Source organism: Centruroides vittatus, unplaced genomic scaffold, assembly GCF_030686945.1.
Source record: "Centruroides vittatus isolate TY-2023 unplaced genomic scaffold, ASM3068694v2 contig_955, whole genome shotgun sequence".
Classification (NCBI taxonomy): domain Eukaryota; kingdom Metazoa; phylum Arthropoda; class Arachnida; order Scorpiones; family Buthidae; genus Centruroides; species Centruroides vittatus.
Window position 1 is genome coordinate 2785628 of NW_027122634.1, and position 22816 is coordinate 2808443.

Below are 22816 nucleotides of genomic sequence, written 5' to 3' on the forward strand. Positions count from 1 at the left end.
ATTTATTTTTAAATAAAAGATGGCCTGTGTTTATCAGCTGCGGTTCCTGTGTCATGTTTTTACATCACGAAATTTTGGCCAGCCTACATATCACTATTAGTTCCCGTTGATGTCTTTAGGTAACTCTCCCGATTTTCACTTACAAGAAGAAGACTGTTATTGCAATATGTCTAGAGTATTCTAAGTATGTAGAGCACCCCAAACAAGGAAGAAACTTTTATGCCGCCATTCAAGCAGCTAATTTGAAAGGATGACAACATACTGTATTTTACATTAGAAACGAAAAAATATATATCTAAATTACAAAAATATGCTTTTAAAATTTTCTTCAAAAGCATATTTAACAAGATTTTTTTTCTAAGTTATGATTACAGTAAATCTCAACAATGAATTGTTTCATTTAAAAGTCCGAAGACTTCAAATTCAGGTATTATCTCAGTCGTGCTTTATCATTTTTTTTTATGTTTTATAAATTAAGTATCAAAATTTAAATTCAATATTATTATATTAATCCAAGTTATGATCATTAAATAAACTAAAATAATTAGATAAGAATTTCTAAAAAAATATCGAAAATCCTAAATTAAAATTCGCAAATAATCGAACGATAGATGGCGTCGATGCAACGACCGATTTCAATGGATGCCATTGATGTGGCAAAGGTAATTTTTCATGCAATATTTAACTTAATACAGTACTTGAAATTAGATAAATATTTTATTAATTTAACGTAAAGTATAACTTGAATGAAAAATTGATTTAATAGTTTACTTAAATTTTATTTAAAGAAAAAAAAATTGACATTTAAATAAAGTTTTCTTGCTTTTTGTATAGATAGATGCTATAGAACTACATTTAGTTCAGGCAATTTGGATGTTGTCGCTGAACCTTTAAAGAAATTCTTATTTGATGATTTGCATTAGTAGATTAATTCTGTTGATACTGTAACTCTATAATCCTTTATGTCAGGTATAGTATTTCATGCAGCCAACAAACATCCAAAGGTTTAACTACGCACAATTTATTAATTTTCTTGTTTACGTATGTATTTTGGGTTGATGTAAATCTTCGACCCCTCTTCAGTGCCATATAATTTGTATGTGCTTTTATTAAAGAACAAACATAGGTGAAAATTTAATTCCGAGTACAAGTGCATTTCCATTGTTTATAATTTTGAATACGTCTTAATCCATAGGTTGTGCATGGTTAAACTATTGGATATTGTTGGCTACAGGAAATACTATACCTGACGTAAAGAATTATAGAGTTAAACTAATGAAAAAAGTATTCAAAAATGATTCCTGTTTCTAAGCTTAACATGTTACTTTTGCTTTCCAAGCTCCAAACTGATAAGGCTATTGGCACTTGCATTAATTAGTATGCAAAACTGCTGGTGAAAAAAAATTTAGGGTGTACTATAGATTATTCCCTATGGAATTTTGGGACTTTGAGTACATATTTGAACTTGGGACTGAGATGAGTTCAACAATACCCTACTTTTGGACTGGAGACCAAAAATAAGAAAGTTATCGTATTTACAATTTCTTGCTTTTCACAATGCATTCTATACTGTTTTAGAGTTTTCCACTAGGTGGCGTTCGACCTATTGTGCTCCCAACAGACTGCTCCCAGAGGGGAGCCACCGGCAGACTGCCCAGTGTTTAACATCACTAGTTATTGATTCACGGTAGTTCTTGAACAAAAGAAAAAAAAAGGAAATGTATACTGAACTACAAGCAGCGCTACTTAGTGGAAAACTCTAAAATGGCATAGAATGCATTGTGAAAGCCAAGAAATTGTAAGTATAACTTTTTAATTTTTGGTCTCCAGTCCTAAAGTAGGGTATGGTTGAACTTGTCTTGGTCCCCTGAGTTCAGATATATACTCAATCTCGAAATTTCGTAGGGAGTAAGCTATAGAATATCCAAAATTTAAAACTGGTGAAATGGTTGGCAGTTTTTTTGTATTTTCCAGAGCAATCCGTAATTTACAATTACTCAAAATGCTGGTTGAATTATTTTCAAAACATACAACTATTAACCTTAATTTTAAATCCAGCAATTTTTAATTCAAGTGTGGCAAACGTTTTCAATCTGATGATAGATCTGCTTCGGATGTAGAAAGCTTAATATTCTGATTTGAAGCAGATCTGTTATTAGATTGGAAACATTTGTCAAACTATGAATTAAAGATTGTTGGATTTAAAATTAAGGCTAATAGTTGTATGTTGTAATTTTTTATATGACAAATTAAAAACTCATTTGTATATATATATACTGTATATGTGTGGGTTGAATGACTCGACTATAGTCTGCCTTTGGGTGAAAGGCTATGTGACCCTAACTTTTCCCACTATCTGTCAGGATAATGCGAGAAGTCTTTTAGACGTATGGGGTAGTGGATGCAGAGAGACTCGGAGACTGAATTGACAAAAGCTAACACACTTATTTGGTATAAAAAATGCATACAAAGGTGATGGATGATATGGCTGTTGTCTGGTGGAAAGGCATCACAGACAGAAGAGTACACTGGATAGTTCGTTTCCAGTGATGTAGGTCAATGTGCCAAAAAAGAAAGGGAAAGTTTATTTCTGATGGTTGTTGGTAGACTTGGAGGTTGGAGGGTTGGAAAAGTCATTACTGGGAAGTTGGGTCCCTAGTCCCTTCCATCCTTTTTCTGGAGATTTGGGTCGTCTTGGATAATCTGGGTTCGGTCTCTGGGACATTCGTTCTCGATCTCAACCTCCTTGTGTCCTTGGGACCTCTGGCTTTTATATCATTTTTACCTGAAATCCCACTTTTTGGTTGGTCAAAATGGTGGCCTCCTAACACTCGATTGGTCCTTGGTCTGTTGCCAGGGCCTCAGGGCTTGCCGAACACTGTTCCCCTCCGAAGTCAGGGCATGTCCCTCCCTGAGTGACAGTCCCATAAATTTCATCTAATGTGTTTTTCTGACTTGGAGAAGGTGCAGCTGGGTCCAATCGATCCCCAGACCACCGACCTTTCCGGGTAAAAAAGGTTAGAAGGGTTTCTTTTATTATTACAAGTTCCGGTGAATAGAGAGATTACATACCATCAAACTCTCCAGTGGTTGATCTCCTTATCACTTCCATGATGTATGACCAGGAATGTGTCAATTTAATCCAGGAATTAAATCACATCACACCCCGTTCCTCTGTAGCCCCACACCTTTTACAAAATAAGTCACCGATTGGCTTTAGCTTTAGTTTAAGGCTTTAATAAGGCTTTAGCTCGACAGCTAGTTTCCCATTGGGTCGGATTGGTGAGGCCTTGGCCTCATACATATATATAATTAATTTCTTTTTGAAATGTTAAAAATTAGTTTTTCTGATATTTCAAAACAGATCAACTTTATTACTAAAATAAATTTTTGTGTATTTTCCAAAAGTTAATTTTAACTTTACCCAATTGTACTATTAACCAGTACATAGAAAAATAATTCTCCTTTCTTTTCTGACTTTTGGAGGCTAAAAAATCCCAAATCTTTAATCCATTCACTCAAAGTGGAAAGTAGACTGGTATAAAAACAAAAGGACCAACAGGTTAACTTTAAGAGAAAAAATAATTTTTATTATTTTACATTATACTTAACTAATGTTAAGTCTACTTTCCACTTTGAGTGAATGGATTAAAGATTTGGGATTTTTTAGCCTCCAAAAGTCAGAAAAGAAAGGAGAATTATTTTTCTGTGTACTGGTTAATAGTACAATTGGGTAAAGACAGATTATCTGACTCCATCGGTTTGAAAAAAGAAAATTTTATTAAGTTAATTTTAATTTATTTATCTGTTCAGTTTGAAATGTCTTTAGTTTTAAAATACATAATGCTATAAGATTCAGTTCAGTATTATTGTTATTTTTGATTATATATATTGATTAGTGTAGCATATTTTTTAGGTGAAAGATAAAAATTAATTTTTTTTAGAATAAATAACAATCGGTTGTTGTTCTAAGAAAACTATATATTTTAATTCATGTATACATTGTAATAGTTGAAATGATAAATGAGCTGAAAGATAAATAAGATAGAGAGCTTCCCGGAATATATATATAATTTCATGCAGAGATAAATTGATGAGTCTGTCAAATAATTCATTTACTTACTGATAATGTTGTGAAATCTTAGCATTGATATATAAAAATCCTATTAATCCTTATTACAAACATATACATAATTAAAAATATATTCAAGTTTTAAATTTCCTTATAAAATGTTTGTACAAAATATAAAAAACCTCTGAATCTTCTTGAAACCTTTTAACCGGTGCTATATGCTCAAAGTTCGTAAGCGAACATTTTCGGCTCCCTCACTGGGTCCTTTCTCAAGCTATACTCTCTTTTTCGACCGTTATATCGAAGAAATGAAGTACCTGCAAGAAGTAGCGAAGAGGCACGGATATAACGGATTAATACAGAAGCTAGAGAGACAATATGAAGAAGGTATCCCTCAAGTGCCACCTATTAATGAGGGCAATGGACAACCGACACAACGAATGGTACCTGTATCGTACAACCCGCTGTTGGCATCATTATATAAAAGAATTGCGAAACAACAAGGATACGTCGCATGCAGACATCCGTCTATATTTCATATCCTACGTAACGATAAGGATAGGCCGGACAGGAACAAACTTCCAGGAGTGTGCACAGTCCCTTTAACGGACCATAGATTTAACAGAGAATTACTGTACATTGGCACTACGAAACGATCGGTAGAAGTTAGGTGGAAGGTGGAAGGAACATCAGCAAGACATTAGGAATAACAGAACCAGCACCTCACTGTCAGTATATGCCTCGGATCCAGAAATCACAGTGGACTTCATGAGCACTAAACTCCTCATCACCACACAGCACTGGACCACCTTAGATGGTTGGAGCAAGTAGAGATATGTAAGACTTTCCACTCCACCTGACCAATCAATTCGAGGGACGAGATAAAGTTGTCATTAGCATGGCAGGCCCTAATACAAAAGAGCGATATGGAGTAATGGAGGCAAAAAGATCAAAGATTTCCTTGCGAGATGTCGCCTTGATAAGGGATACGATCCGATTGAAAATAGATAATTATGCATGGCAAACGATTGTTTTTTAAGTAAATTTTAAATGTTGATCGTACGTGATTTCGATAGATTCAGAATTCGATAATTCAAATTTTTATCTGGAAAGTGGATAATCTTTGATATAATGGTCAAAAAAGAGAGTATAGCTTGAGAAAGGACCCAGTGAGGGAGCCGAAAACGTTCGCTTACGAACTTTGAGCATATAGCACTGGTTAAAAGGTTTCAAGAAGATCCAGTGGTTTCACCCTGGTGTGTATAGGTGGATTATTATAAAAAACCTGCTATATATATACTTATTGAAAAACTTTTTCTCAAGATTGCATTTTTATTAGAAGAAAAAACTAATCAGAGACAGTCCACAACTTTGTAAAAACAACAAAATTTTTAATTTAAGATAGGTCTGTTGTTTTTAATTTATGACTCACCCTACAAAGACTACACCAATAAAATGGAACAAACAGACTTCATTCAGCTGCTATTATATGCACTATGGTAGCTCAATCACATTCCACAAAACAGAGTCTTTTCTATTCTAAAATATTTGTATTTACTAATGGATCTCTGTCTTTGCTTTATTTTTAATTTATAATTAATAATTTATTTACTTAATATCTCATGATAATGATTATTATAATTCTTTAAACAGTTGATAACATGTTCTGAAAATGATAAGAGCTAAGAAAATAATTACATTATTTTTGATATGTTAAAATAGCTTATCTATTATCTATAAAAATGACAAAAGAGAAACAATTGCATTTTGGATTATTATGAAGAAATAATTTTGTTATTAGGAGAAAACAGCAATGAGAGTGATCATGTCTTGAATTATCTGGGTATACAAATTTTCAGAAATCTAAATAATAATGTATATAAATCACATAGAGGATATTTCTCTTGTAGTGTAATGGATGGATGGGTAGAGGTAAGTAGATTTGTCAACTAATGCAACAGAAAAAGCTATGTTTGTAATTAACAATTTTGCTCTTCACAAGGCCTGAAGGCAAGAATGGTCAAAAAAGTTGAAGCTACCAAATGAGACTTGATCTATATGACTCATGATAAATTAAGGGAGTCTGGATCATATTTTTCTGTAGCAATTGATTTAGGTCCTGTTGCTTAATTATTTGGATAATGATTCAAAGAGCATAAAATAGATATGGGATATTTATTAATATCCCATAAAATTTTATATATAGGATAAAAATAGTGAACTACGCTAACTGAATTTTCATATTTTATAAAAATTAGCATTCAGTCAGTTGTGATAATAATAGATAAAATTGCAATAATCTTAAAAGATAATTATGAAATACTCTGATTAATCATAGGTATATTGTATATATATAATTATTAGTTCTAATTTTAATAAATTTTATTTTTCAGTATCCAATTTTTTATTTATTATAGCATAAATGTTGTTTATTATTATGTTTTGAAATGTTTAAAAATTCTCTGAACTGTATTAAATAATAAATTATTTTTATACAGTGGAACCTCGCTTAATGAGCACCCCGCATAACGAGCAAAGCAAATTGTGAAAAAATGACTCGTTTAACGAGTGACATTTTGCATGACGAATGACCAAGAGAAGGGAAGTTCTAGATTATGTGCATGCTCCACTAGTTTGTGTTTAGCACTCGTTCTGCTGGTATCTTACTGTTGCTTGAGATCACACATTTTTTCAAACTTGAGTTCACACATATTATGTATAAACATCAACAACCATAGCCTGTTACATAATAGATACACCAAACAATCTCCAAATTCTTAGGCTATGTAAAGGCTATAATTAAATATTAGAAATTAAATAATTTGACTAGAAGTAGGCAGTTATGCTGTTATCTCATATTAAATTTAATGACCAATTCCAAATTAAATTTTAGAAATGTCTAAATTTAAAATTAATTATTTATAATTATTAAATTTAATACGAACTAGAAGCATAACTGCCTAACTCTAGTCAAATGAATCAATTTATAATATTTAATTTATAACCTTTACATAGCCCAAGAATTTGGCATATCGTTTGGCGTGTTTATCAGACATATTATCTGTGATTTTTTTTCTGTTTTCTGCAAATCAAATTTGCATTCCAGGTTGGTTCATTCTGTGCTAGAAGAAAAGATGATGATGATTCACGCTCCTTAACAATGTACATTGTATAATTTTCTTTGAATAAACGTTATACGTAAAATGTTTGAGTATTTTTTTTGTCATGGAACGCATTATCATATTTTACATTAATTTACTATGTACTCAAATATAATACACACTTGCATATAGGATGAGGTGTGACTTTAAAGATCAAAATAAAGAAAATTAGATTTATTAATACAATTCTAATTTTATTTCATTTAATAACAAAAAAAAATATCAAATGCATGTAAATGCACACATTGTCCTGCAATTACTGGCATTTTAAACTTCAAGGAAAAATCTTGTAAAATCGACAACATAATTTATTAATTTAAAGATGGACAATCAGGAAACTTTTTTGCCAATTCTTAACAGTAGAATTCACTCTTCGTTGATTACACTTATAAGTTTCTTCGAATTCTGATTTCCAAATAATCATTTGTTTTCATGTGGGAATGAATTAAAACTTATATCGGGCTCCCGTGTAATTTTGGAATTCAATTCAAAAGCTTTGTTTTTCCTATTGCTATTCATTTTTACTCCTGACAATACATAAGAACGATTGAAACGACCCAGATAAAATACTTTGGTTTTTAAACACCAGAAGGTGAGAATCTGGTAAAAAATGTGCTTACACGGTTTACAAAATTTATACAAAAATGAAAATAATCCTTCGCTTGCGCATATAGGACGATCTAGGTTTTTTGAAGCAGTGAAAAATGGATAAAAACCTCATCTTATATGCGAGTAAATACGGTATATGGGAAAAATTGTTTCGCTTAATGAGTGTTTTGCATTACAAGTAAGATTCTGGAATGAATTATGCTCGTTAAGTGAGGTTCCACTGTATTTTGTTCCAAATCTGAGGATACCATTATCTATTGAAAATGCTTAATTTGTATTAAAATAGATTTAATACATAATATCCATTTTTGAAACATAATTTACATAAAACATTATTGCAATTTAAAATAATGACTTAAGAGTAAACTCTTATGTCGTCATTTTAAATTGCAATAATGCAAATAAGCTTACATTAAATATAACTGATGTGAATGTGATGAAATATTATATTAAATATAATATTAAAGAAGGAAAAAATGAATCAAGATAGTGTTGAAGAATGGATTAAAAAGCAATGTAAACAATTAAATAAAACAAAATTTTATTGAATGATACTTGTCATTCCACTTATTGTGTTCAACAAAAAGAAAAATGTTATATATACATTCTATTCAATATAAATTTATTAATTGTCAATATTCAATTAAATTTTTGTTTAGTTTTTTTATTTTAATAATAATGCAGTATTATACTGTATGATGATGTACAGTACTGTATGTACAATGTAATAATAATATATAATGCATTATACATTATTATACATTAGAGCATACATTTTTATTTTAATGATAATATATTATTATTTTAAAAATATGTACATTAACTTTATGCATAAAAGCAAAAATATCTAATAGTATTAATTTTCAAGTCACAATTTAGTAGCTAAATTAAGAGACAAAGACAAGTTTATAACAAATATATTATTATTTTTTAAAATCTTTAAAATTCAATTTTTTTCATTACTGATTTCTAATAAATCAAAATTTTCCTGTATTTTGCATGTTTTTTCAGTTTAATATAAAGATTGATAGAAAAATAATGCTGGCAATAATAACAAAAAATCAACATATGTTGATTGATACAATAGCATTGCATATATGTATATATTAAGCACAAGCAACATTTTTTACTAAAAATTTTATAATAATTCTTTTGAACAAAACATTTATCATTATCAATGAATAATATTAATTTATAATAAAAATGTACAAGAGTGAAGGAAAAATATTCATTTGATTTTTACATTCTAAATAGAAACAAAATTTTTCTTTTATTTTTTTAATATGTTTTGTTTCATCATTTGTAATGTTTTTCTGTGTAGTCCAATTATTTAAATCTTTTTAAATCACTAAAATATGGAAGGAAATGTGAAATTGTTAATTATTTAATTAATATTTTTGAACAAAAAACTAATGTCTAACTTATTGCCAATTACTCAAAAGTAGAATTTATTATTGAAAATAGCAAAATTTTTTTAAGCTAGATTGTGTATATTTTAAATAATTTATGTAGTTTTCCTGGCATAACATTAAATTATAATAATTATTATTATTTTAGTATGGATAATCAGTTCAATAAATCTGAGAATGAAAGACGACCTAAATCCAAAGGACGAGGAAGAGGCTTTCGTCAAAACAGAAATTATTCGAGAGGAGAAAATGAAAGAAAATATCCTGCTAACAGTAATGCATTTCGTAGAAATTTAAATGATTCAGAAAGAAATAGGTCTACAGTTGTTGTTGATAGTAAGTTTATAAATTTTTTTATATTTATTGTTTAAATTTATTAACAATGTTACAAGTAATGAAATTCTTTTGAAGTAGTTTGCTCATATATCAAGTATAAATTCATTTAATAAAGTAAAGAATAAAACTATTTTGTTTTACTTTATTATTAAATTTGGAGTTATGATTTTTCATACATAAACAATAACTCTCTATTATTCACTAAAACTTTCATATAATAATCAGTCAAAATGCCATTGATTGATTGTGTTTTGAAAATTATTAATTTAGGAAAAAATAGTGTCATAATCATTTTTTCTTCTACTTCATAATGCAGTATAATTAATTATGTTAATAATAACTTGCATATTTAATGTAATCTGAATTAATTATGCTGAAGACAAATAATTGTGAAAGATGCAAAAAGTTAGTGAGTTTTAATTAAGTAAACAACTGTAGTTTCTAATAAAATTTATATGTAAAGAATTCATTTTTTCATCTTTATTTAAAAGGTGAGAATAAAACACCCGAAGAAAATTTCAATAGAAAATTTGAGGATGCATGTGCTAAAATTCAAGCATCACTTCAGCGATTTGTTAATGTACCAGAATTAGAAGATTCGTCAGAAGAAGAAGAAGAAATAGAAAAAGATAGTATTTTGAAAAATGTTCTAGGAGCTTATGGAGGTAATATATAAATATACTAGAATTAATTATATTCCACAGATATTTTTGTTAATAGTTTTGATTTAATTATTGGAAAACTAAGTAGAAAATCTTCAATCTTTAGAATGAGTAAATGTTATTTTTAATAATATATTAGACATTTGTAATTATTATAAATAATGCAGATTATATTCATGAGCTTATAATCAAAAATTGGTTCTTTCTTCCTTCTTCTTGTCTTCTTTGTTTGTATTGTTTTCAAAGCAGATTTTTCCATCTCTTCTTTAGACTATGCTGCATCTATGGTCATTTAATCTATATTATATAGCTTGACCATCATGAATTTTGTTATTAAATTTATTATAAAAGTAAAACTTTTGTTTATATACACTGCAAATGTTTAGGATAACAGAACCATTAGCTTTAGAAAAAGTTAATCAGAATGAGCACTGATATTTTTATCTCTCTCTCTCTCTCTGTGATTGCTTTTAATGATAAAACAAATCAAAATGGTGACAGGATTGAATGTATTCCAGAACTAACAGGATTGAACATGAAAGAAAGAGTTTGAGTTAAAAAATATCATTATCCAGTCACTATGAATAGTTTGCATCATGTTGTTCAAGTTAACATATTTCAATTATAGAAATATTTCTAATCCTGTCATATGCAATAATGCAAGATCTGACAAGAAAACAGACAATTATAAATAGACAGTTATTAACTTTTGAATATTTATTAACAAATTTTTATGTACAAGATTTCAAGCAACATAGTTTTCTATTTATGTTTGGAAGATGACATCATGCTAATGACCCAGATTTATGTGTAAATACTTTTCACATCTTTGAAGTATATCATGCTTATAGATGCACAACATATTTAGGTATGTTATTGATTGCATGATGAATTTTTGCCTTACCAGTTTCAATATTTTGTGACAAAGAGTGTGATATATGAAAATTGTTAAGGCAAAAACTTGTCACACAATGACCAAGAATATGCTGTCACTCTATGCATGATATACATGGAAGATGTGAAAAGTATTTATACATAAATGCAAGTCACTTGCATGATGTCATCTTCAAAACATAAATAGAAAAGTATGTTGTTTGAAATCTTGTATGTGAAAATTTGTTAATAAGTATTTAAAAGTTAATAACCATTTTTTTATAATCACCCATTTTCCCTGCTTAATCCTATATTCATTTTCCTTTTGACTAAATTAATTATTATGTAAAGAAACTGCATAATCTGTTTAATTAAATGTTAGTTTTCTGAATTTGATACAAATAAAAATTTTAAATAGAAACATTCAAAAGTAATTGTTAAAGTTATTTTACAGTGTTTTAACACAGAGAATAAAAGACAATAATTGATTTTTATTTAACATAAATTATTATAAATAAAAAATTGTTTAAAATTTTAACCAAATATATTTAAATATGTTGATTATTTTATTAATTATAGATAGTACAAAAAATGATGATTTGCAAAGAACACACCAGTTTCTGCTAGACACTTTGAATGCTGGTGCTTGTATTTGTCTTATTTGTATTGAATCTGTAAAAAGGAGTGAATCTGTAAGTAAAAAGTTTTCGTTTTAACTTGTTATTAAATTTCCTCCCTTATATAGGCTGCAGAGAGAGAATTTTTGCACTGTTAATAATAAAAATTAAAAAACTGACTAAAAAACTTATAAATGTTAGATTTGATGATTTTATACATTTAAAAAAAAATAAACAAACTTATATAAAAAACATTTATCATTAAAATTTACATTCTTTCTTAATTGATTTATTAAAATGTGTAAATTTTATTGATGAATAGAATTACAAATTTGTAAATTGTTTTGAAAATTGCTGTTGTTATTATTATTATTATTATTATTTTTATCTTTAAACTATGATTTAATTTTCTACTGCATTAAAATACAACAAATAGAAATTTCTTTCTCAAATCATGAGTTGTTTCTAAAGTTATTACAGAAAATCTTTGTTAGTTTAAAATTCAAGGGATGAAAAAATCATGACTTCAAATTATCGAGTTTTGAATTATCCAAGATTTTCATATATCTGTGCAAAATGCCATGTAACTGATGTAATCTATTAATTAAACAAACAGAATACAGAATGCTATTTTCATTAATTAATAATAAAAATATAAATGTGAAGAAAAACAGTACATGTCCAGTGAGAATTTGTAGATAGGTTTTATAAAAAGTAAAGCAGAATTCCTTGAAATGTAGTCCAAATTACTTTAAAAGTGGTCAAAAAAGTAGTAAGTTGCCCAAATCTAGTAACCTAGAGCCCTACAAATATTTCAATCTACTACTGGTAGCCCAATCTTGCAATCCTGAAAACCAGTTGGATTTTATGATAAATGAAAAAGGGTAGTCCATGAGTAAGGTGACACCCAAAAACATGTAACATGTTACTGTAAAAGCAAAGCTATATTCACTAGATTAGAGTTGTTCTTGGTCTATTGTTCTTTTGTAACATGGAGGCACTTCGATCTAAACAAATGAGTTAACATATGCATATCACAGTTTGGACAGAATTTTCACTTCAAATTTTGAAGTAGCTGTATTTCAAACTAACTGAATTCTTTAACATATATATCTCTGTATCCCCAGTCAGGACAAAAGTACAGTTACGAACTAACAGAGTTCTGAATTAACAAGGATTTCTTGCACAAGTAAATGTTAAAATTTTTTGACATTTTATTAATGATTTTTGATTACTGATTTAATTTTTGCTGTTTATTTAATATCATTGTAATAAAATATCATAATCATTTTCCATAAGCAAATCTGTGCAAATTACCATAAGTTGACTGCAAAAAATTGAATGATAGTTTTATTTATTTATTTATAAAATTATTCATTAATGCATTGATTTAATGTTAAATGTTTTCGTTTATATTTTTAAATAATCAATAAATAATATAAAATATATGAAAAAGAATCTTTTAATGGTGAATTCAGTTACATAGTTACATATATGCTGCCTTATTTATAAAAAAGGCACTTTTTTATACATATAAAAAAAGATGCTTTTTTACCTTATATACAATTAAATGTAAGAAAAAATAGATAGATATGTATTTAAATATTATCAATTAATCTTTTTATACATAAAATTTTGAGAATTTTTTTGTTTGGTGCAATTTAAGATAGTTATCAAACCTGAAAAAATTTTTATTTTTACCCAAACAATTACAATAGAAATATTTATGAAACAATGAATAGATTTAAAAAGAATCACAAAACTAAATTAGAATGTAATTTAATCAAATTTTTTATTTGAAAAATGATTTTACATATATATCAATTAATTTTCCCATTAAATATGTTTTTAAATTATATCTTTTAACAGGTTTGGTCTTGTAAAGGATGTTTTTGCATTTTTCATTTACATTGTGTTCAGAAATGGTCTAAAGATAGTATATATCATCAAACTACAGCATTTGAAAATTGTTCATTTCAACCTAAAGAATTATTTTGGTGTTGGTGAGTATTTTCTTTATAATTTATAAAGTTTATTTTTAATTTTTAACTATTAGTATTATTTTTTTATGCTCATATTTATTAATTTATAATAACAAAATACTGTTCAAGGTAAATTTGCACAAATAAATTATACAGTAGACCCTCAATTTAATGGACCTCAATGTAACAGATTACAGATTTAACAGACACTCCAGCAACCATATCTTACATTTCTTATTACGTTTGTTTTGGTCATTAAGTAAGGAATAAAGGGGAGTAGGCAGCATGTTGACAGGAAATTGTCCTTATTCATGAGCTGCCTAAGATCAACAAGTTGGTTCTATCCACTTGCTTTTTTTTTTTATCTTATTTTGTCTTAAGTAATCAAGCATTAATTGCACACAGTGTTTCCATGATTTAGAAATTTTTACTTTCTTGGTTAAGAAATTTTGTACAATTCTGTACAATTTAAAATGGCATCAACTGATACAGAACTTAAATGAAAGTGTGTGAACTTAAATGTGGCACAGAAATTAGAGCTAGTTGAAAAATTAGAACATATCTTCATTGTACAAATTCATATTTTTCTCCATAAATTCCATAAACTGTTTCTGATATTCATAAATCAAAAGCCAAATTGCTACAGTTTTCTTTAAAATACAATATGGATAGTTCCAAATGTGGTTTTACAGATGCTTTACTTTTCAAACTATGCAGATTTGTTCTTTATTATAATTTAATAAATTTATAATCTATGTTGTATTAAAGCTGATTTTGTATAAACAGTTATACTCCTGATTATTTGAGCTAATCACCTGTAATGGAGACACAGATAACACAGAAACTCAGATAATCTGCAAGTCTGTTTTAATGAAAAAATCAATTTTTTTTATTTAGTTTTTAATTTCATATAATTTGACATGAAATTAAAAACTAAATAAAATAAAAATTTTATTCATAATGTATAAACTATTATGTTAATTTTATAATATAATAATTTATACATTATGAATAAAATACTTTTTGAGAATGATAATTAATTAATTAATAATCTTTAGATGTAATCAGAATTGAATAAAACTTTCAATGTAAACAGAAAATTCAGAAAAACTTATCAAACTAGCACCTTATAGTTCAGTATCAATTCCTTGTTTTATTAACCGAGAACAACAGGTTGCCAGCTAGATATCATTATAGAGTGTCATTTTGCAATATTAGTGATTTATTGACAAGGAAATGATTCAAAATATTTTCTTCAAATAATTTTACAATGTGTTGGAAGTAGTTTTGATGCTCACCATACTATTTTAATAGCAAGAGTTAACAATTGCAGATATTTTTAATGCTAATATTTTGTATTACTGACAAATTTTTATTGAGATGTACGTATGCAAAGATAATCAAGAGTATACAGTATTTGTATTTCAGTTTGAAGAATAAAAATGATAAATGCCCTTTTTTTGTGACATTTGATTTTATGGACTTTCTGCATTGACAGACACACTTTCACCCCTATTAGTCCATTAAATTGAAGGTTTGCTGTATTTAAATATATGTAGGCTTATATATGAAAGGTTTCAAGAAATATTTTTCTTTCTTTTGTTGTGTTTTTAAATTTCTTTTCATCTGTCAATTATCATATTTGAGTTGGAATTTCAAATTATGATATAAAAAGCAATTCAATTTTAATTGTAACAATTTTATAATATTTAATAATTTTTTCCAGAATAGTCTAAATTATTTTATTTTATTTAAAATTAATATGTTGTTAAATTTAATACAAGATAGTAGCTTAACTGCCCACCTTTAGTTCAAATTACAAAGTATCTTATTATCTTAACAAACTTAACCCTTTTGCGCCGGACGGGGTACCGATCTATTGTAAGCCTAATTGTTAAGCAAACAGGCTGGGGTACCGATTGATCGTTACCCTGTTAACAATCGATTTTTATAAAATTTATCGACAACAGATGTCAGCATTTGACGGCAGCGTCTTGTTTATTGTCTGTTTCGCATTATTTTTGTCCAGGTGGTGTTTTGTTGACTTAAAAATTTTAATTATCGGTTTTTTTTCTTAATTTTTCATTTTCTGATAATTTTTTATTTCATTTTTAGCTTGTTCATGCAATAATATTAATATAAGTTTATTCAGCTATAATATGTTATTGCATTATAAATATTCAAGTTATGACCTTCAGTTCTGATATTTTATATATTTTTTTTAATTTTTAATTTTTTTTTTAATCTAAAATATCAGCAAATGTTACATCTATTGCTACTGGTAATCATATGTTTATTACAAAAATATATAATCTTGTTTGATATGAAATGAATAAAGTATATTAGTTCATTATATTAGTTGAAAGCAGAATAAAGTTTAGATTTCAAACAAATGTTTGATATAATGTGCGATAATTTCACAACGAATAAACGTACATGCATAAATGTTATATCAAATTGTACAGAACAATATTCTATGTTGTTCTGGCTCAGTGACAATAAGAATGAAGTAACCAGACAATGTTAATTTTGACAAAAAGTAACAAATTTTCAAGTCTGGATTTCAGTTATAATATTTTTTTTTTTTTCTCATAAATTTTTCTAATAAAATTTATTGAAAAATATCGTATTTAAAACTAAAGATATTAGTAAATGTCTGTAATTTTTTTCATATGAATATAATGATAATTTGATTTTTGGTAAATTTTTAAATAAATATTGCTTGACTGACCTTGACTGGCCTATATTGCCCTCGGTTGTTTTTCAAAATAAACGTAAACAAGGGGGCGGTACAATCGGCAGGCAAAGAGTTAATTAGCTAAATTCTAGCCCTGTAATTAATTCAGCCTTATACTGAAGAATCTTGTTTTAACGGATCTCTCAGGTTGCCAAAAATCATCTGTTGTTTCTAAAATCCATTATATCACAAACAATGGATTTTCCACATACCCAGGAAAATATCCATTATTTGAAAAAGTTTGTTTTTTAACCTCTTCATATAAGAAGTACCAGTACTTGAAATAATTCAGTCTCTTGAAATCTTTCTTTATCTTATAAAAACATGTACGTTTGTAACGTGTATATTATGCTATATATGATCATATATTATGCTGTACATGTGTACGACAAAGCTGACTGAAATTTTACATACTGTAGCATAAAAAGAAGTAAATTATGTATGCTAATTAAGACTTCACTTGACTTCATAATCTATTAAAAACTCTTCCATCTTTGTTTGTTTTGATGTGTTTTTCTGCCAATTGAATATAACAACTGCTTGGTATTAGCAATGTCATGTATAATCTGTTCATTTATGCTAAACTCATCAGGAAGGTTTTTATAACTTAGGATGACTCAATGGCCTTGCTAAATTTTGGCACTACACTTGACTACTGTCAGAATATTCACTAGATGGCTCTTCAATTGTATCAGTCTGCTTACTCTCTTCATACAATTCTTCAATTGCACATATCCCAGATATAACAAGTACATCATCAAACTCTACAAATTTCCAGAAACACCAAAGATGAACAAAATGTTGAAAAAGTGCAAAGTTTACAATAGATGGGGGTAGAAAAAATCTGTTATTCCAAGTAATCTGCTAAAAGGAGGTAAAATTACATTGATTTGGCAGAAAATGGAAAAAACTCTATTGTTCTGAGAAATTCATTGTTCCAAGATCTGTTAAAACAAGATTGTACTGTAATTTTTAAGTTTGAAATTTCATTTAGTCACAATTATTTTTTACCTTCAGGTAATTTCAAATTATGTTCAGATTAATATTCTGTAAAATTAAAATGCTAGTGAAATTATGATTACATATATTGTTTTATTTATTTTCTTTTATAGTCCAAAATGCAGAAAAGAGTACAGTAGGAAAGAACAACCTCAAGATTATTTTTGTTTTTGTGAAAAGAAAAAAAACCCCGAAGTTGATTTATGGCTTATTCCTCATTCTTGTGGACAAAAATGCAAGAAAAAATTAGAACCTCTATGTGGTCACGAATGTTTGCTTCTTTGTCATCCAGGTAATTTAATAAAATACAATTGAATCTGCGTATTATGCAGGGCTGTGGAATCAGAGTCAGAGTTGTCAAAAATCCCCCTGACTCCGATTCCTTTTTACTTTCTCATCTTGTTATGTATGTAAAACGGAAAAGTATTGGAATCGTGTCAAATTTGACCCTCCGAGTGTTTTTGTAAATTTACTCATCTGGAGACCTCCTGAACCCAAAAAATGTCAAATAAAGGAGGAAAATTCGCACACGTGTGTTGGCGTCAAATTTGTTTAATTTCGTTATTCTCCGTTCTGAAATATTAAACAATATCTCAGAATGGGTAAAGTTTAAGAAACGAAATTTGGCACCGTAGCTTGTGTATAAAGGGGCATTAATGCTATTAAATTTAGGTTCTTAATTTATAGATCGACAGGGTGGAGACATAGAAGGGGTCATGTGCCATATCTCCAGTGTGGTTGGACTTAATGAACAGTTTACTCGTTATTAGCATTCACAATTTTTTATAAAACTCGTTTCTCCTCTCAAAATTAAGCTCTTTGTCATTTTATAATAGTACAGCAAAACTCGGTTAAGATGTTCTCACTTGAGATGTTTCTTCTCCTAAGTCGTTCAAATTTGGCAGTATCATCATGTCCATAAGCAATGGTGGTGAAAGATGTCTCTGGCCCAGAGAAAAAGTGTACATGGGCCTCAGGAATGATTGAAAGAAAGTTGTGGGATGAAGTCCGGGGCCCAGTAAATTTTACCCCATCATCCCCATTTTTAACAAGAGTCTTATGGGCAGGACTGACGAAAGAATTAACATTCTTTCGTCAGTCCTGCCCATAAGACTCTTGTTAAAAATTCTGTTATGAGATGTTACAAAGTATTGATTCTATGAAAGTATAAGTAATAAGTAATAAAATAGACCTGGAAATTCTAATGTTATCATGTGACATTAAAATTTCCAGGTCTATTTTATTACCATTTGTGGTCGGAGTCGGGTGGTAAGGCAGAGATGGAGTATGGAGTTGGTATATTTTTACATGACTCCACAGCCCTGGTAATATGTGAAATTTTCTTCATTATCAACATGTCTTAAGTTTTCTTCTCTTATAATTTAAAATTTTAGATTTAAAAATGAGCCCAATTTTATCTTTTATTTTAAAAAGATACAATAGCAAATTAAAGTCATTTTTGAAATCTGAAATTATTTTCATCAGTAAAATAAAAATTCTTGCACATTATGATAAAAAAATAAAATATTCCGAACTAATGCATGATTAGAAATAAATTACATACAAGTTTTTGTTCATATTTTATAAATTATCATTATTTTTTTTTACTCTTTTCACCCTGAGAATACTAAGACATCCTTTTCTTTTTCTTTTTTTTTTTTTTTACCAAATCTATTATGGGTTTGGCCAAACCTACAATAAGGAATAGCTGGATGGTGAAGGACAATGCTCAATGTATTCAGGGACAGACCACCCATATAAAATTTTTGAATTTTCTGATCTGGACTCAAATCTAGATCCCCAAAGCAACAGGTTGGACATCTTTACTGCTTCAGCCATCCAGCTACCCAGAATAAATTATTTATATCTAATAGGAAAAATGTACAGAATTCTTATTTATGGAAAGAAAATAATTTGAGCTCTGTTTGTTATTAACAAACATTATTGCTATTCGTTTGTAAGTCAGCTACTACTATTTGGGAATAAATATAAATTACATCTTATTCTATTTGAAGCATATGTTTTAATATACAAAATAATAGTTTAATTATTAACTTGTTTTCTGTAAGAACTGTTATTAAATTTTAATTACATTTATAATTTTAAATCTGTAGAATTTTGTAAAGATATTACTTAGCAAAAATATTTAAAATGTGCTGAGAGAAATAATCTAAATTAAGCAACTTATTAAGTAAATAATTCTTGCTTATTTGTTTATTATAAAATCAATAAAAAGTTTTGATTAATGTGCCATAACATAAATGGTATGTTTGCTTTTAATCATATATTATAATTTATTAATTGTTATTTTCATATAAACAGATCTTGGAATTTTATGACCAATTTATTCTGTCAATGGATAATAAAAATGCTATTCTCAATTATTATTTCTTTTCCTTTTCATTTAATATTCTTGATAGATTTTTTTGAAGTTAATCAAGTAATTTTTTAAAATATTCTCTCTTTTAATATTTATGATTAACCTGTCCCATGTTATTCCCGACATATCTCAGGTCGTGACCTGCTAACCTTGACCAGTTCACCCAAGATATCTCATTTCAGCATCGGAATGCTTTTGAAACTAGGCGTCGCTAGTTGTCATAATTTTTATATTAAAAACTAACTTCCAAAATATAATTTTTTTTTTGTTTTTACATTTATTAATATATCTATTTTGTTTGTGCAAAATAAAAAAATAATTTCAGACAATAACCATGATTATTTTTCAAAAATGTATAATTTTCATTAGGTTTAACATCAACAAAAATTCAACATGGTGCAACTCAGAATAGAGAAAAATTTCAACATGGCATAGATTAATCAAATCATATTTGTAAAATGATTTTTAGTAGATCTTTTTATAGAGTAAAGCATTATAAGAATTTTCAGTCATTCATTGTGATGTTTGCTACACTTCATTTATAATAATATAAGTTACAGATGATTGAAATAATATAATTTTTATATATGCTTTAATAATATATTTATCAGAATTTAATATATATGAAAAGAAATGTAAATCAGTTGAAAAATATGAAATTCTATTGTATAAAGTATTCCAAGCACACTTGGGATTTTATGTTCAAAAAATTAGTTTTTGCTACAAATGCAAATTTTAAACATTTTATTTGAAATTTTTTACTACAATAATGATTGAAAAAGTTGTTAAATGCAAAGCAAAACATAAAAAGTATTTTTATGTTTTGCTTTGTTTTGAATACAGTAATATATACTATCTCAAATTTTAATATTAATATTTCTTAGTATATTTTTTGAAGTTATGAAATTTTTGAAGTTATGAATGTTTTTTGAAGTTATGAATGTATTAGATATAAAATTTAAAATTTTTCTTTGAATTAATAACAATTAATAAATCATAAGTATTTTTATAACTAATGTTTAAAAAATGTGGTTTTTTAGGTCCTTGTCCTCCATGTCCTAAAACTGTGAATGTGTCTTGCTTTTGTAAAAGGGAGAAACCGAAAATTAGACGATGTAGTGATAAAAATTGGTCATGTGGAAAAATCTGTGATAAATTACTTAGTTGTGGACAACATAAATGCAGCCAGTCATGTCATGATGGTAATTATAATTTTTAAATAGTAAAGTTTAAAAATTTATTATAAAATACTTTTTCTGTATATTCGAAATAAATTTTTACTCTGTTTAGATGATTGTGAAACTTGCCCTCATCAAAGTAACCAAAAATGTGTATGTGGTAAAGAATTATGTTTAAGACCATGTGCAAGTCCTGAATGGCAGTGCAACAAAGTAAGTAGTTTACAAAAAAAGTTATCATTCAAAATAAAAAAAAAAAAAACAAACATTTTTAGAAATTATTTTTTATTGTCTGTATAATATATTTTCATGTATTTAATCTCTTAAGACCTTCGATTGAAATTGAGTGAGTTTTCTACATGTCATATATATAATTTAAATCCATTGCAAAAGAACAAATCAATAATAAGAACTAAAGTTTATTCATTTGTCAAAAAGTGCTACTATGTAAACAGATAACAGTATTGATAACTTTATATTGTTTTTGAAAAAAGAAATCCATGACAAAATATTGAAAGATGATTTATGTTCAATGTATCAGTATATAGAGCAATATTGCCAGATTTATCAAATTTTTGTTTTTTAGTGCCTAAAAGCTTTTTTTTTTTACTTTTAGAATTAATGTAATTTGAAACACTAAGAAATCTGTACATAATTTTTGGAGATTTTTTTATATTAAACTCATTTAACATAATAAAGTTTTCTTAGAAAGTTTACAGGGATATCTTAGTGTTGCGAATTGCACTTATTAAAATTACAAAAATAAATAAATAAAATAATTACAATAAAGTATTCTGTATTATAAATAAATGACTGATCAGATAATATGGATACTCTTTAATAACACAAACTAAACACTTGCACATCCCGCTGGCTTCCTGGAGCTACAACATTGCTGATTCTTAACATTACTGTTAATACTACTTGACCATTTAACATGTCCCAAAAATGACTTTTGGTTAGGTTCTTCTATTTCATTTATACTCACTTTAGTTTTATAGACCTTTGTGTAATAACCTACTCTTTTGCACTTATTACACACTACCTTATGCACAGGACAGTTTGGTTTCGTATGTTTTACAGGTTTTCCATATCAATAACAGGAATTTGGAATTTTGTTTCCAGTAAATGAACTGTTGGTAGATTTTGGCTTTGAAAATACGTTCTTTTTATGTGCAGTTTTGCCAATGCATATATGTTGTTCCTGGAATTGTTCTTAAAAGCTTCCTACTGCTTTTTCACTGTTTCAGCCTGTCTCGCAATGTTTATTGCTTTTTCCAGAGTTAGTTCCATTTCTAGTTGCAAACATTTTGAAACCTTTTTGTCCTTAATGCCACAAACTATTCTGTCTCTAATAATTTCGTCTTGAAATGAAGCAGGGAATTAATGTTTTAACAAGACTGTATAATGAAGTAATGAAATTTCCACTGTTTCTCCTTGAAACTGAGAATAGAATTTATATCTTTTGTATATAACATTTTTAGTTAGACGAAGTATTTTTTGAATGCTGCCTTAACTTTGGAGTAGTCATTTCTATTCTTTTCTGGGAGACTAAATGACATTAAAATTTTCTCAGCTTTCTGTCCCATTAAGTATATTAAAGAATTTACCTGTTCAACTTTTTCTTTATTATAGAGTCCAGATGCTGTTTGAAATCATTCAAAATGCCCTATTCATGCTCTCCAATCTTAAACACTTCTGGCACTGAGAATCTGTTACATTAAGCTGAACATGTGCAGTGGCAACTTCTGCCAATTCTGTCTATATGTCTGTCTATATGCTCAAATAGAATATCTGTTTT

At 27.8% G+C, this 22816-nt stretch overlaps 1 protein-coding gene across 1 annotated transcript in view; it reads left to right on the plus strand.

Annotated features, from left to right (window-relative positions):
* The first annotated feature begins 611 nt into the window (after window positions 1-611).
* Window positions 612-22816, plus strand: part of LOC136985218 (NF-X1-type zinc finger protein NFXL1-like) — a 47365-nt gene continuing 25160 nt past the window's right edge. Inside the window, exons 1-8 of the mRNA XM_067282452.1 lie at window positions 612-662; window positions 9400-9587; window positions 10079-10252; window positions 11702-11814; window positions 13609-13742; window positions 17571-17749; window positions 20878-21039; window positions 21128-21228. Coding sequence (XP_067138553.1) covers window positions 643-662; window positions 9400-9587; window positions 10079-10252; window positions 11702-11814; window positions 13609-13742; window positions 17571-17749; window positions 20878-21039; window positions 21128-21228 — 1071 coding nt within the window. The 5' untranslated portion in view covers window positions 612-642. The remainder of the gene's footprint in view (window positions 663-9399; window positions 9588-10078; window positions 10253-11701; window positions 11815-13608; window positions 13743-17570; window positions 17750-20877; window positions 21040-21127; window positions 21229-22816) is intronic.